The sequence below is a fragment of the Schistocerca cancellata genome, chromosome 7 (assembly GCF_023864275.1).
Source record: "Schistocerca cancellata isolate TAMUIC-IGC-003103 chromosome 7, iqSchCanc2.1, whole genome shotgun sequence".
Classification (NCBI taxonomy): Eukaryota; Metazoa; Arthropoda; class Insecta; order Orthoptera; family Acrididae; genus Schistocerca; species Schistocerca cancellata.
The window spans coordinates 30,058,677-30,075,363 of record NC_064632.1 but is presented as its reverse complement, the minus strand read 5'-3'; the positions used below and the strand labels follow the sequence as shown (position 1 = coordinate 30,075,363).

At 39.8% G+C, this 16,687-nt stretch overlaps 1 protein-coding gene across 1 annotated transcript in view; it reads left to right on the top strand.

Moving 5' to 3' along the window:
* Nucleotides 1–14,007: 14,007 nt before the first annotated feature.
* The window catches only part of LOC126092417 (uncharacterized), a 240,529-nt gene continuing 237,849 nt past the window's right edge, over nucleotides 14,008–16,687 (top strand). Inside the window, exons 1-2 of the mRNA XM_049908004.1 lie at nucleotides 14,008–14,100; nucleotides 14,181–14,392. Coding sequence (XP_049763961.1) covers nucleotides 14,063–14,100; nucleotides 14,181–14,392 — 250 coding nt within the window. The 5' untranslated portion in view covers nucleotides 14,008–14,062. The remainder of the gene's footprint in view (nucleotides 14,101–14,180; nucleotides 14,393–16,687) is intronic.

The following is a 16,687-nucleotide window of genomic DNA, read 5'->3' as shown; positions in this document are numbered from 1 at the left end:
CCATTCAGTGAGTGGGAATTTCGCAGTGCCCTAGCCGCTTGCCCTGATACCGCTCCTGGGCCAGATCGTATCCACTGTCAGGTGCTGAAACGCCTTTTAGTGGATTGCCAGAGACGGCTCCTCGACCTTTACAACCGTCTCTGGGTCGAGGGTGAGTTTCCGTCGCAATGGCGGGAAAGTATTGTTATCCCCATTCTGAAACCTGGCAACAACCCTTTGGAGGTGGACAGCTACCGTCCAATTAGCCTCACCAACGTTCTTTGCAATTTGCTTGAACGGATGGTGAGCCGGCGGTTGAATTGGGTACTGGAGTCTTGGGGCCTTCTGGCTCCATCTCAGGGTGGGTGCCATAAAGGCCGCTCCGCCGCCGACAATCTGGCGAGCCTGGAGTCGGCCATCCGTACTGACTTTGCCCGTCGTCAGCACCTGGTCGCTGTCTTTTTCGACATGCGGAAAGCGTACGATACGATATGGCGTCATCACATCCTTTCTACGCTTCATGGATGGGGTCTTCGGGGCCCTCTACCGATCTTTATCCGAAATTTTCTGTCGTATCGTACCTTCCACGTCCAAGTCGCGACCTCCCATAGTTCCTCCCGAGTTCAGAAGAACGGTGTGCCACAGGGATCTGTTTTAAGTGTCTGCTTGTTTTTAATAGCCATTAACGGGCTCACTGCAGCGGTGGGAATTTCTGTCTCCGCTTCCCTGTATGCTGACGACTTCTGCCTTTACTACAGCTCTATTGGCATTGCAGCTGCTGAACGTCAGCTACAGGGCGCTATCCGTATGGCGCAGTCTTGGGCTGTAGCTCATGGGTTCCAGTTTTCGGCAGCCAAGACCTGCGTTATGCATTTCTGCCGGCGACGCACTGTCCACCCGGAGCCGTGGCTTTATCTTGACGGCGAACGTCTTGCAGTGGTGGAGTCACATAGGTTTTTAGGGGTCGTTTTTGATGTTCGGTGGACTTGGCTGCCTCATATTCGGCAGCTTAAACAGATGTGTTGGCGGCAAGTAAATGCTCTGCGATGCTTGAGCCACACCCGCTGGGGCGCCGACAGATCTACCCTGTTACGGCTCTACCAGGTGTTAATCCAGTCCCGTCTGGATTATGGGAGCCTGGCTTATGGCTCAGCATCCCCATCTGCGTTGCAGATGCTGGACCCAATCCTCCACAGCGGGATACGCCTTGCCACTGGTGCTTGACAGACCAGCCCTGTGGACAGCATACTTGTGGAGGCAAGTGTCCCTCCACTGCGATTACGACGCCAATAATTACTAGCAGCTTATGCTGCCCATGTTTTTATCTTTCCCGGGCATCCAAATTATCATCTCCTGTTCCCGCAGTCAGTCGTTCATCTCCCAGAACATCGGCCCCGGTCGGGTTGTCCGATTGCTGTCCAGGTCAAAGAGCTTCTCTCTGAGCTTGGGGTTTTCCCTGTTCCACCTCCTTTCCGGGCCCCTCTGCATACACCCCCATGTTGTGTTCCTTGCCCTTGCCTTCCTCTCGAATTGGCACAGGGCCCAAAGGACTCAGTCCCTCTGGAGGCCTTCCGCCGCCGCTTTTATTCAATCCTAGCCACGTATCAGGGCTCTGGCGTTGTCTACACTGACGGTTCGATCGTTGCTGGTTGGGTCGGTTATGCTGTAACTCTAGGGGACCATTACGAACAACGATCCTTGCCGGCTGGCTGCAGCGTTTTCACTGCTGAGCTGGTCGCCGTCTTTTGTGCCCTAGAGTGTATCCGCTCCTGCTCAGGGTGCCGTCAAGGAGAAGACGACTGTGTAGCGCTCCTCCTTGCGAGTCTCTCGCAAGGAGTCTGTCGTCCTCAGCTGACTGCGCATTGGGCACACTCGGCTGACGCACGGCCACTTATTGCGGCGTGAGGACCCACCTCTAAGTCGCTGCGGCTCGGCATTGACAGTGGTCCACATTTTGTTGGACTGTCCACTTTTAGCTGCGCTCAGGCAGACGTTTGCGCTGCCTGACACGCTCTCTGCTCTTTTAATAGATGACTCTGCCATGGTGGAATTAGTTTAGCATTTTATTCGGGCAGTGTTTTTTTATCATTTAATCTGAGATTTTAAACTGAGTTTTTAATGTGTTCTCGGGGGTTGGCTTTCCTTTTTTTTTTCTCTATGGTCGGCCAACCACCATCACATTGTGTGTGATTTTAATTTGTTTTGTCTGATCTCTGTCGGAGTATTTCTTGACCTGTGTTATCTGCTGTCTTTCCTGTTGTTCGTTTTTATTCTCTTTGGGTGGTTTTAGTTTCTTGGAAAAAGGGACGGATGACTGTAGCAGTCTGGGCCCTTTAATCCCACAAACCAACCAACCAACCAACCAACAAGGTAACTGCCGAGCGCTGCATCAATATATCGACATCTGGAAAATATCGATATCGGAAAATATATCGATGTCCCGAAATAAACCGATATCTCGAAATATATCGATCTCCAGAATTACATCGGTACCTCGAAATATATCGATATCTGGAAAGGTGCTGATCTCTGTAAGTATAACGACGTCTCGAATATATCGATAAAGCTGTGTAAGGCGTGTGACCTTGAGTGGGACTTAGCCGCTGAGCGAGGCAGCCGCGCGACACGGTGTCTAGTATTACTAGCACCGTGTTGCTGGAAAATCAAAAGTGCTCCGTGAGGCTGCTTCGAGTCTACTGAGCATGCAGGTGCCTCTACACAGCGAGCGCCAATCAAATTTATCGATATCTCGAAGTAAATCAGCTCGAAATAAATCTATATCTTGAAATAATTCGATGTCAAGAAATGAATCGATATTTCGAAATTTGTCGATATATCGAAATAAGGCGATATCTAGAAAAATACCGATACCTAGAAGTAAATCGATATATAAGAATATATCTGTATCTAGAGATATGGTGACATCTTGAGACATATCGACATCTTTAAATATATCGATATCTCTAAATCAATCGATATATAGAAATATATCGGTACTTCGAAGGAAATCGACCTAACTAAATATATCGGTGTCTCGAAATATATGGATATATCGAAATAAATCGATATCTCGAGAACGCCATCCTAGGGAAAAACGCCGACCTCGGGAAAACCGCCGACCTCTGGAAAAATCCTGTGCCATTAATTTACACAGACACTATTCACAGTCACCATTAGTTTCTCAAAATGCAACCAAATTTCTGGTATTTATCACTTCACAGAAAAAATGTGTCATGACAGAAAAGTCTCATTCTTTGGAAAGTCTCATTCTTTGGAAAGTTTATAATGAGATGTTCTAAATATTACACAGAGACAAATATTATACAAAGACAATGATAACTGTAAATTCCTCTTATGATCTGCATTTGTCATCCTTTGTTTTTACCTTTTATTGGTTGGCTTTTGTAGGTTGCAGACGCAAGATGTATATCAAACTGAGGTCTGTTAGGAAATTTTAATTATATGTTAATTATTATTTGAGAATAGTGTTCATTATTATCGTAAATATGAGGTAACATTTATTTCTAACTTTAAAATTCCTCTCTCAATAAGCATTATCTTTGTTAATTATTTCTTTCCACTGCAAGGAGCGCAGCCATTGATGATAGCGATTTGTATAGCGTTTTTATCTGTGTTTCTTACGAAAGTATCAAAGGTTTGCTTAATGAAAATCAGTCTAAATAGTGCACAATATGAATATGGCGCCTTGCTAGGTCATAGCAATGACGCAGCTGAAGGCTGTGCTAAACTGTCGTCTTGGCAAATAAGAGTGTATGTGACAGTGAACCATCGCTAGCAAAGTCGGCTGTACAACTGGGGCGAGTGCTATTCGAGTCTCTATAGACTAGACCTGCAGTGTGGCGGGGCTCGGTCTGCAATCGCTGATAGTGGCTACACGCGGATCCGACATATGCTAATGGACCGCGGCTGATTTAAAAGCTACCACCTAGCAAGTGTGGTGTCTGGCGGTGACACCACAGATTGAGTCATGTAGTCCAACACATTTAGCGAGTGTTGGTGGTGTGTGAGCTGTGTGATTGTTAAAAAAAATGCTTTCACCTCGAGATAAATCACTATCTCGAAATGTATTGCTGTCTCGAAATAAATCGATATCTCGAAATAAATTGATGTCGCGAAATATAAAGATATCACGAAATATACCAATGTCTCGAAGTACATCGAAATCTCGAAACACATCGGTGTCTCGAAATAAATCGGTATCTCGAAATAAACTGACATCCCAAATAAATCGGTATCTAGAATATATCGATGTCTAGAAATATAACGATACCACGAAATAAGTAGATATCTAGAGTTGTATCGACATGCTGAAATACATCGATACTTCGAAATAAATCAATATACAGAAATACATCAATATTTCGAAATAAATCGATATACCGTCCTATATAGAAGTTCGTATTTTGTCGACAACTGGATGTAATTCGATAACACATCATAAGTCGATATCTTGAAAATTATCGACACTCGAAATAAGTAGTTGTATCGGGATATATCGGAGTATCCAAATAAATCGACATCTCGATCTATATAAGTCTCGCAATATTTCGTTATGTCAAATACATCGATGTCTCGAAAAAATCAATATCTCGATATAAATCGATATTCCGAAATACTGCGATATCCCGTGGCTGCAGTTATGTTTCAACATGACATTCTGACATATCGGTATAGTTCGATATTCAAGTTTTAGATAACGATTATCGACTTATTAGCCGGCTTTGGTGCCTTGGACATGACCAAGGACCTTAAGATTTAGCATGAAACGAGGTCTGGCAGCCACGTTACACGAGAGAATGTGAAAAGTGTTCATATGTAGTAAAAACCTAAGAAATCCGTCCGCTTTCGTCATTTGCTATCGAATCGACGTAATGCCAGATCGTCATATTGGCCGCTTTTCTCTCTGAAACGTTTACATTTATCCTCTGCAAACTTATGTCACATGCTGCGGTATGCGAAGACACTAAAGGCAACACACTAGAACACAGAAGAAGCTTCTAAGTTGATGTAATCGGCCAGTAAGAAGCAGTACAATTCAAGTTTTAGTTATCGATTATTGACTAATTAGCTGGCTTTGGTACCTTCGACATGACCGAGAACCTTAAGATTTAGCATGAAACGAGGTCTGGCAGCCACGTTACACGAGAGAATGTGAAGGGTGTTCATATGTAGTAAAAACCTAAGAAATCCACCAGTTTTCGTCATTTGCTATCGAATCGACGTAATGTCAGATCGTCACATTGGCCGCTTTTCTCTCTGAAACGATTACATTTATCCTCTGCAAACTTATGTCACATGCTGCGGTATGCGAAGACACTAAAGGCAACACACTAGAACACAGATGAAGCTTCTAAGTTGATGTAATCGGCCAGTAAGCAGCAGTACAATTCAAGTTTTAGTTATCGATTATTGACTTATTACCCGGTTTTGGTGTCTTGGACATGACCGAGGACCTTAAGATTTAGCATGAAACGAGGTCTGGCAGCCACGTTACACGAGAGAACGTGAAAAGTGTTCATATGTAGTAAAAACCTAAGAAATCCGCCCGTTTTCGTCATTTGCTATTGAATCGACGTAATGTCAGATCGTCACATTGGCCGCTTTTCTCTCTGAAACGTTTACATTTATCGTTTTCAAACTTATGTCGCGTGCTGCGGTATGCGGACACACTAAAGGCAACACACTAGAACACAGAAGAAGCTTCTAAGTTGATGTAATCGGCCAGTAAGAAGCAGTACAATTCAAGTTTTAGCTATCGATTATTGACTTATTAGTTGGCTTTGGTACCTTTCTGGTTAGATCTTACAGTGCTCTTCTTTGGTTAGGCCTAGTTTACCCATCTGGACATTTGCTGCTCACGCAGGTAGTTCTCTTTTCCCCAAAGGTCTCTTTAATTTTTCTGTAGGCTGCATCTATCTTACCCCTAATGGTGTATACTTCTACATCCTTACATTTATCCTCTAGCCATTCCCGCTGTAATGTACAGTTCATAACCAATAAATTGTGGTCAGAGCTTACATCTGAAACTTCATGGAAGATTAAAACTGTGTGCTTGACTGAGACTCGAACTCGGGACCTTTGCCTTTCGTGGGCAAGTGCTCTACCATCTGAGCTACCGAAGCACTCGTGTGCTCCAGACAAAATCGAAGCCTTGTCGGTAGGCTTTGGAGAAAGATTAATACTCTTACACACCTTAAAAACCGAAGGCCTAAAACGCCTTCTTACGTAACGACGACGAGGCATCATGCGGCTGCTCGTGCAGCTGCCTTGACGTAATCCGCCCAGCGAAAGCTATTTATAGCCACTCAAGGTCACGCGGATGACGTCATTTTGATTTTAGCGCGGCTGGCGGCTTGTTAAAGCTATAGCCGCCAGCCTTCCCCCACCACCTTCCCCTCCCGCCCCGAGACTCGAACTCGGGACTTTTGCCTTTCGTGAGCAAGTGCTCTACCATCTGAGCTACCGAAGCACGACTCACGCCCGGTACTCACAGCTTTACTTCTGCCAGTATCTCGTCTCCTACCTTCCAAACTTTACAGAAGCTCTCCTGAAGCTCTTACAACTTAAAACCTAGCTCCTAAATCTCTGTCTTAACATTACACAATCGGTCTAAAACCTTGCAATGTCTCAGGTCTCTTCCACATATACAACCTTCTTTCATGATTCTTAGACCAAGTGTTAGCTATGATTAAGGTATGCTCTGTGCAAAATTCTACTAGGCAGCTTCCTCCTTCATTCTTTACCCCCTTTCCATATTCACCTACTGCTTTTCTTTCTCTTCCTTTTCCTACTGTCGAATTTCAGTCACCCATGACTATTAAATTTTCGTCTCCCTTCACTATCTGAATAATTTCTTTTATCTCATCATACATTTCTTCAGTTTCTTCGTCATCTGCGGAGTTAGTTGGCATATAAACTTGTACTACTATTTTAGGTGTGGTCTTTGTGTCTATCTTGGCTACAATAATATGTTCACTATGCTGTTTGGAGTAGCTTATCCACGTTTCTGTCGTTTCTTTCATTATTAAACCTACTCCTGCATTACCCGTTTTTGATTTTGTAGTTATAACCCTGTATTCACCTGATCAGATTTTGAAACAAAAAAGAAGACAAAAATGTTCAAAATGTAACCATATGTAGAAATTTAACTGCAGTTGATTAACTGATTTATTTTTATTTGGTCCCATTTGATTATATTTTGTACAAAGTGTGTTCTTGTAATATAGGACAAGTCAACTTAAACCTATTTTCTTACAATATTTAACCTATTTATTACAATTTAATACATCAAAGTTGCAATACTTATAATAATGTTGCACACATTTTTCAACCATTTTTAGGTCCTGAAAACTATTTACATACTACACTATACTCATATTTACATTTTTCTAAAAGTATTCATGTTCTCATGTTATTTACACAAGATAATATGTTTAATTAGTTATGGTATCTCTATAACAGTAATAGTAGCATTTTTCATTCGTTGATACATATACTCTTCTACACTATAAAATTCTTTTTCCATTAAACAATCCTTTAAAAGTTTTTGGAACGTCTTTTTGCCCACATTGTCCTGCAAAATTTTTTGGAAGCCACTTTATGAGTTTGACACCCAAGTATCGAGGACTCTGTTCAGCAACTGTCAGTCAGTGTTGTATATGTCTCAGCTGGCTGGCCTTTATTTATTGTTTCATATGTAAGAATGTCTGCATTTCTTTTTAGTACTGCATTTACTTTTATTAATGATATTATTGTTTTGTAAATGTATACAGATGGAAATGCCAGTATTTTAAGACTATGGAAAACAGTTCTGCATGAGTCTCTTTGTTTCTTGTTCAAGATGGTCCTAACAGCTTTTTTTGCAATGTAAATATTCTTTTTCTATTTTTGCTGCTTTAATTTCCCCAATCAGTAATTCCTTATTGTAGATATGGCTCATGTAGAGCTTGGTACACTCTACATAGAACCTCCTTGTTGGCATAATGTGCAGGCTGTTTCATAACATTGCAGTGCTTACTTTACAGCAAACATTATCTGTATGTTGATTTCACCGGAGCTTATTGCCAACTGTAATCCCCAAAAATTTAATAGTGGTAACTTCTTCCAGTCTTATTTCACCTATGAATATAGCTATGTGTTCTGCCTTTTCTCTATTTGTGGATACCATTAACAATGTCTTTTTCAGATTTAAAATTAGGTCATTTTGTATAAACCACTGTGCTGTGTTATTTATTGAGATAAACACATTTCTCTCTGGTGTTTTCAGATTTTTTCTACATACATTAGTGTTATGCTGCATATAGTATTTTTTTATCTTTCTCGCTGACACCAGTATTGTTCACAAATAAGTTGAATGGAAGTGGGCCAAGTACAGTTCCTTGAGGCACTCGGTACTGGTATTTCTGATTTCAAATTTGCATCCAGCTTCTGTTTTCATATACTGCTTTCTGTTGCTGATGTATGATTTTATCCACCTGGTTGCATGTCTACAAATACCATAGCTTTCAAGTTTTTCAATAAGTGTAGTATGAGTGATTGTGTCAAACGCTTTAGACAAATCCAGAAACAAAGCAGACAGTTTCTTTTGTCTAATTCATCTATAAGGAATTCTGTGGGAGCTTGAGATGTCAGTTTCTGTAGTTTTCCCATTTTTTAAACCATGTTGTGCTGGAATAAAAATACTGTGTTTCTCCAGGAATATGGTTAACCTACTATGCATGAGCATCCCTAGTATTTTTGAGAAACCAGAGATTAAAGACACTGGTCTGTAGTTGTTTGGATCAGTTTTGTCTCCTTTCTTAAATACTGGCACTACTTTGCTTATTTTTAATTTTCCTGGGAATGTTCCTTCTCTAAATGAGCAGTTTGCAATATCCAAAAGAGGTTTGATTATTTCTTCATTCACATGTTTTATTAAATAATTTGAAACTTCATTAACTCCTGGAGACTTTTTGGGTTTTAATTTCTGGATTATTTTTGTAATTTATGCTTTTTTCACTGGTTCCAGGAACATTGACTGGGATGATTGACCAAGTGTTTTAACCTGCTTTGACCACTGATTATTTGTTTCTCCTTTTATATTTTGTACAGCAACTATAAAGTTGCTGTTTAGTATATTAGCAATTTTTGTTCCATCTGTAACTACATTGTCATCAGTTCTCATTGACTTAATAAAACTGCTGTTTTTTACACGTTTTTGGCTATATCTTTCACTGTTGATTATATCCCATGTTGTTTCACGTTTTTGATTTGAATTTTGTATGGATCTGTTTATTGAAGTGGCTTTTGCTTCTATTATTAATCGCCTGTACTTCTGATATTGTTTATATGTCTCCATATTCCCTGCTTGTCTGAGTTCCGTCACCTTAGTCCTGAGTTAAATTATATCTTTCGTAATCCATTTCTTACTGTGATCCTGCTTTTCTGTTAGGCTACTTTGAGGAAGACTACATGAAAGTGATGCATTAATGTGTTAAGAAATGCATGATACTTCTCACTCATATCTTGTGCATGCATTGTTTAGGGCCATTGTTCTTTCCTCAGTGTTGTTTTGAAAATGTTCATGTTTTGTACATTGATAATCCCAACTTCCCCATGAACCATGGACCTCAGCGTTGGTGGGGAGGCTTGCGTGCCTCAGTGATACAGATAGCTCTACCGTAGTGCAACCACAACCGAGGGGTATCTGTTGAGAGGTCAGACAAACGTGTGGTTCCTGAAGAGGGGCAGCAGCCTTTTCAGTAGTTGCAGGGGCAACAGTCTGGATGATTGACTGATCTGGCGTTGTAACACTAACCAAAATGGCCTTGCTGTGATGGTACTGCAAACGGCTGAAAGCAAGGGGAAACTACGGCTGTAATTTTTCCCGAGGGCATGCAGCTTTACTGTATGGTTAAATGAAGATGGCGTCCTCTTGGGTAAAATATTCCAGAGGTAAAATAGTCCACCATTCGGATCTCCAGGTGGGAACTACTCAGGAGGACGTTGTTATCAGGAGAAAGAAAATGTGGAGGGTGGAATGTCAGATCCCTTAATCGGGCAGGTAGGTTAGAAAATTTAAAAAGGGAAATGGATAGGTCAAAGTTAGATATAGTAGGAATTAGTGAAGTTCGGTGGCAGGAGGAACAAGACTTCTGGTCAGGTGACTACAGAGTTATAAACACAAAATCAAATAGGGGTAATGCAGGAGTAGGTTTAATAATGAGTAGGATAATAGGAATGAGGGTAAGCTACTACAAACAGCATATTGAACGCATTATTGTGGCCAAGATAGATACGAAGCCCACACCAACAACAGTAGTACAAGTTTATATGCTAACTAGCTCTGCAGATGACGAAGAAATTGAAGAAATGTATGATGAGATAAAAGAAATTATTCGGATAGTGAAGGGAGACGAAAATTTAATTGTCATGGGTGACTGGAACTCGATAGTAGGAAAAGGAGGAGAAGGAAACGTAGTAGGTGAATATGGAATGGGATTAAGGAATGAAAGAGGAAGCCGCCTGCTAGAATTTTGTACAGAGTATAACTTAATCATAGCTAACACTTGGTTCAAGAATCATAAAAGAAGGCTGTATACATGGAAGAAACCTGGCGATACTAGAAGGTCTCAGATAGATTATATAATGGTAAGACAGAGATTCAGGAACTAGGTTTTAAACTGTAAGACATTTCGAGGGTCAGATGTGGACTCTGACCACAATCTATTGGTTATGAACTGTAGATTAAAAATGAAGAAATTGCAAAAAGGTGGGAATTTGAGGAGATGGGACCTGGATAAACTGACAGAACCAGAGGTCGTAGAGAGCTACAGGGAGAGCATTAGGAACGAAGGATTGGGGAAAGAAATACAGTACAAGAAGGATGGGTAGCTTTGAGAGATGAAATAGTGAAGGTAGCAGTAGTAGGCTAGTAGAAATCCTTGGGTAACAGAAGAAATATTGAATTTAATTGATAAAAGAAGAAAATATAAAAATGCAGTAAATGCAGCAGGCAAAAAAGAATACAAACGTCTCAAAAATGAAATAGACAGGAAGTGCAAAATGGCTAAGCAGGGATGGTTAGAGAATAAGGATGTAGAGGCGCATATCACTAGTGGTAAGATAGATACTGCCTACAGGAAAATTAAAGAGACCTTTGGAGAAAAGAGAACCACTTGCATGAAAATCAAGAGCTCCGAGTTCGGAAACACATGTTTTGGCCCAACCCAGTTCTAAGCAAAGAAGGGAAAGCAGAAAGGTGGAAGGAGTATATAGGTGTTCTACACAAGGGCAATGTTCTTGAGGTCAATATTATGGAAAGAATGTAGATGAAGATGAAATAGGAGATATGATTCTGCGTGAAGAGTTTGGCAGAGCACTGAAAGACCTAAGTCAAAACAAGGCCCCAGGAGTAGACAACATTCCATTAGAACTACTGAGAGCCTTAGGAGAGCCAGTCCTGACAAAACTCTACCATCTGGTGAGCAAGATGTATGAAACAGGCGAAATACCCTCAGACTTCAAGAAGAATATAATAATTCCAATCCCAAAGAAAGCAGGTGTTGACAGATTTGAAAATTACCGAACTATCAGTTTAATAAGCCACGGCTGCAAAATAGAAACACGAGTTCTTTACAGACAAATGGAAAAACTGGTAGAAGCCGACCTCGGGGAAGATCAGTTTGGATTCCATAGAAATGTTGGAACATGTGAGGCAATACTGACCCTACAACTTATCTTAGAAAATAGATTAAGGAAAGGCAAACCAACGTTTCTGGCATTTGTAGTCTTAGAGGAAGCTTTTGACAGTGTTGACTGGAATACTCTGTTTCAAATTCTGAAGTTGGCATGGGAGCGAAAGGCTATTTACAATTTGCACAGAAACCAGATGGCAGTTATAAGAGTCAAGGGACATGGATGGAAAGCAATGGTTGGGAAGGGAGTGAGACAGGGTTGTAGCCTTTCCCCAATGTTATTTCAATCTGTATATTGAGCAAGCAGTAAAGGAAACAAAAGAAAAATTTGGAGTAGGGATTAAAATCCATGGATAAGAAATAAAAACTTTGAGGTTTGCCGATGACATTGTAATTCTGTCAGAGACAGCAAAGGACCTGGAAGAGCAGCTGAATGGAATGGACAGTGTCTTGAAAGGAGGATATAAGATGAACATCAACAGAAGCAAAACGAGGATAATGGAATGTAGTCTAATTAAGTCGGGTGATGCTGAGGAAATTAGATTAGGAAATGAGACACTTAAAGTAGTAAAGGCGTTTTGCTATTTGGGGAGCAAAATAACTGAGGATGGTCGAAGTAGAGAGGATATAAAATGTAGACTGGCAATGGCAAGGAAAGCGTTTCTGAAGAAGAAAAATTTGTTAACATCGAGTATAGATTTAAGTGTCAGGAAGTCGTGTCTGAAAGTAATTGTATGGAGTGTAGCAATTGTATGGAAGTGAAACATGGATGATAAGTAGTTTAGACAAGAAGAGAATAGAAGCTTTTGAAATGTGGTGCTATAGAAGAATGCTGAAGATTAGATGGGTAGATCACATAACTAATGAGGAGGTATTGAATAGAATTTGTTAGAAGAGGAGTTTGTGGCACAACTTGACTAGAAGAAGGGATCGGTTGGTAGGATATGTTTTGAGGCATCAAGGGATCACAAATTTAGCATTGGAGGGCAGTGTGGAGGGTAAAAATCGTAGAGGGAGACCAAGAGATGAATACACTAAGCAGATTCAGAAGGATGTAGGTTGCAGTAGATACTGGGAGATGAAGAAGCTTGCACAGGATAGAGTAGCATGGAGAGCTGCATCAAACCAGTCTCAGGACTGAAGATCACAACAACAACAACAATTCCAACTTCTTTCTTATCTTGCTTTTTTTCTTATTTTGAGCTCCTATGTATGCGAATGTGAATTACATGATGATCTGACTATGATCAGTCACTCTTGTAGGTACATCTACTATTGATTTCATATTACACTGTAATTATGACTATTTCAATTTTTGTTTTGGTTTTGATTCTTCACCTACAGCTATGAAATAGTCTCCACATATTACAACAGTTTTCATTTTAATCTTAACCATTTTTCTAGTTTCTTCATAAATGTTGTAATATTACCACTTGGGGACCTGTGTACACAGATAATTCTGAGCTCTTCACTCATTACGCCAGTAATCTCATAATATTTTTCATTGTAAGTTGGAAGGTTTGCATATTTACAGTATTCAGTGTCTTGTACACTTCCAATTTTCTTCTTGTATATAGCTACACCTCCATCTTTATGTTTTTATCTACAGAAATAATTACTCAAATCATAGTCTCTAATTATTAGGCAGCTGAGTTCTATCTCATTTAGCCCATGCTCACTGATGCATAATATATCCAATTGTGTTTCATTCGGGAGCACTTCCACTTCAAGTTTTTTGTTACCTAAGTACTGAATATTTTGGTTCAAGATTTTAATTTTCTTGTTCTCTTTATGAGTCCTTTATGAGTGTGAATATATAATGACTCATTCCTCATCATTACGATCTATCCTACAAAATGAACCATAAAACATATTAATAACTAACTATTCAACCTAAGGGTTAGGTTTCGAGCCATTCTAGTACGTTTTCGTTCTCAAAATTTGATTTAACCCGTCTTCAGCTGTTTCAGTGTCAAAAAAGTTGTCACCAATAACAATATGAGAAACGTGATGCTTACGAAATCAGAAAAGTGAATCTTATAAAGATAGGTACATGAGAGACGAAGTATTTAGTTTTACTGTAAAAAATATGTGGGAATACGTCCCTGGACTTGATATAGCTACTACGGTACAAAATACAAAACAAGAAACATTAGAAATCCTTACACGAACTACCACATGAAAGTATTGAAATCGCTAAAGACCGGTGTGTCTGCAGATGTTAACCCTTTTCGTTGCCTGTGGAAGTGCTACGTTAGGATATACTTTGTAGTCGATGTTCAGTAGTTTGGTGTTAAAATTTGAAGAACTTTGGATTAAATGGCGCTTGTTTCAAATATTCCACTGTAATTGCAGAATAATCTATATCGTACGGAAGAACTCGGAGAATGTTCGTTGCGTGGTTGCAAAATGAATTCGGACTGAGGTGATTTTATTACGTAATTGATGTACTTTCCATTTAAAGATATTTACTAATATTTGCAGATATTTTTGTTTTACTTGCAGACCAGCAGATATTCTCGAAAGTGGACTAGACCTGACAACGGTTGGAATTAGGTTGCAGGAAGACTTTCTTCTATATTTGGAGAAAAGTAATTATTTGGAAAAACTGAAAGAATATTATGCCAAACAAATCAATGGTTCACTAAAGAACAGCATTTTACAACCCGTAAACTTCTATTTACCAATTGATATGGAAGATCTGTTGAGTGTATCAGGTTAGTAGCATTCCCCGCACCATCATAACAAGCGTGATATTTCGCCGTATTTCTGAGAACTTAGAATTTCCCGATATGTAGTGGAACATGTCAGCATAATAAACACAGTACGTTAACATACAACTGCCTGCCTGAGTGGCCGAGCAGTTCTAGGCGCTTCAGTCTGGAACCGCGCGACCGCTACGGTCGCAGGTTCGAATCCTGCCTCGGGCATGGATGTGTGTGATGTCCTTATGTTAGTTAGATTTAAGTAGTTATAAGTTCTAGGGGACTGATGACCTCAGATGTTAAGTCCCGTAGTGCTCAGAGCCATTTGAACATACAACTAAGGAAAAGGAAAATTAATATTTATGCCACGACATGCTCACCAGTTGCATGTGTTATTTCATTAAAAACAATTATAATTATATTTTCTCACGTATTCCTCTATGGTACCGGTATAAAGGAATTGTTAAGGAGAAACATATGGAATGTACATTTGGAAAAACTCCTTATGTCTGCAAGGCATATTGTTTCTGTGGGTGGATTGCTAACGATTTTTTGAGCTGTAAGTTGCACTCATTTGTGTGTCAAATTTAGTTTCATTAAAAGGTGATGCAGACGAGTTTTCTTTCTAGTGTCTTACATGTGGAAATCTCTGTTACTCTCAAACTTAGCAGGGTTTAGCATAACAAATTTCATAAATGGGTAACACTGCTGTGAGGTTGCGTTTAATATCTCCAGGGTCGTAAATAGTTACTTTATTTCAGATGGGGACATGAGATTAATATTTAGGCTAATTCACTAAAGAGCCTTTGCATTACTTCATTGTCTGCTTTGTTTTCTCTTTGGAATTATTTGCGTCAAGTATCTCAGCTCTATTTTAAAAGTAATTATAAAAATGTATGCTACAGATGAACGGGTCAAGAGAAATGTTCGATAAGACCTGTTGTCTTTTGCCAGTGATGTAATGTTCATGGCTGGTGTAACGTCACCTTTGGTGCATATATTTACAGTTTTATTATTAGTTGGTGACACCAACGAGTTTGAAAGAAAAAAAGATAAATAAAATAAAACTAGTTATATGGACACTCTGATCTGTAGCTTAGCCTGAGGCATAAGTTAGGTAAAAGGTAGCAATCTGGTTGTGAGCTGGTGAAGCCAACGAATGTCATAGTAAAAAAAAAAAGACCTCTTTGTGGTGACAGACTGCTCTGGGGCTCTGCCTGACGTATTGGTTAGGTTGGAGGGTGATACTATGCTTGCGAGTTAGCAAAGCCAATAAACGTGATACTAAAAAACCTGGTTGTGGCAACAGACTGATCTGTATCTTAGTGCGTTTGAAAGAATCGCTAATAATATCACATTATAGTCGTCATATTGTTTATGGCATTTGTTACATGTTTCCCATGTCACGGGTCAGAGCTGATGACTGGTATCAAACATGCCTCTATATCCCACATGAACAGCCTTTCACAGTGCTCTCATTCTCTGCAGCAGAAATAATGTCATCTTCTGTGGCTTCTTCCCCTGTTTCTTTTTAACAATATTCCATATTGATTTTAGTTTATTATCTAATTTGTCAGTTTCAGACAAGATGTACATTGTACACTTTGGATATTTTTTATGACTCGTGCTACTGTTTCAGTGCTGTTTACTGTAAGAAATATTTTGGGATCATTATATGTTCTGGCTTTTTCATTGTGAAGAGACTCTTATCCTATAGTGATCCAATGTTTCTTGAATGTCAACACACTGGACTCGCATTCAGGAGGACAATGGTTCAATCCCGCGTCCGGCCATCCTCTTTTAGGTTTTCCGTGATTTTCCTAAATCGTTCCAGGCAAATGCCGGGATGGTTCCTTTGAAAGGGCACAGCCGACTTCCTTCCCCATCGTTTCCTAATCTGATGAGACTGACGACCTCGCTGTTAGATCTCTTCCCCCAAACAATCCAATCCAATCCACTCCACTCTTGAATGTCCTGCCATTGTTACATACAATTATATTTTTAGGAGAACTGCTTTCAAAAACTGATACAAAATCATGAATAACAATGTTTAATTAATTAATTAATTTATTTATTGTCCCCTGAATCAATACTGTACATGACATACGTTTGATGTTGGACAGTATGATAATTTGCTGGCATGAAGTAATATGCTGAAAGTTTACACAAACATGAGCTTACACACATATTTTCTGAGAAGTTATGAACACACAAATTACATACTCAGTTACACATTTGTATTTTAGTGCTGTATTCTTCTCACATTTATACACTACAGTACCTGGTTGGATATTTTTTATGCGCTTA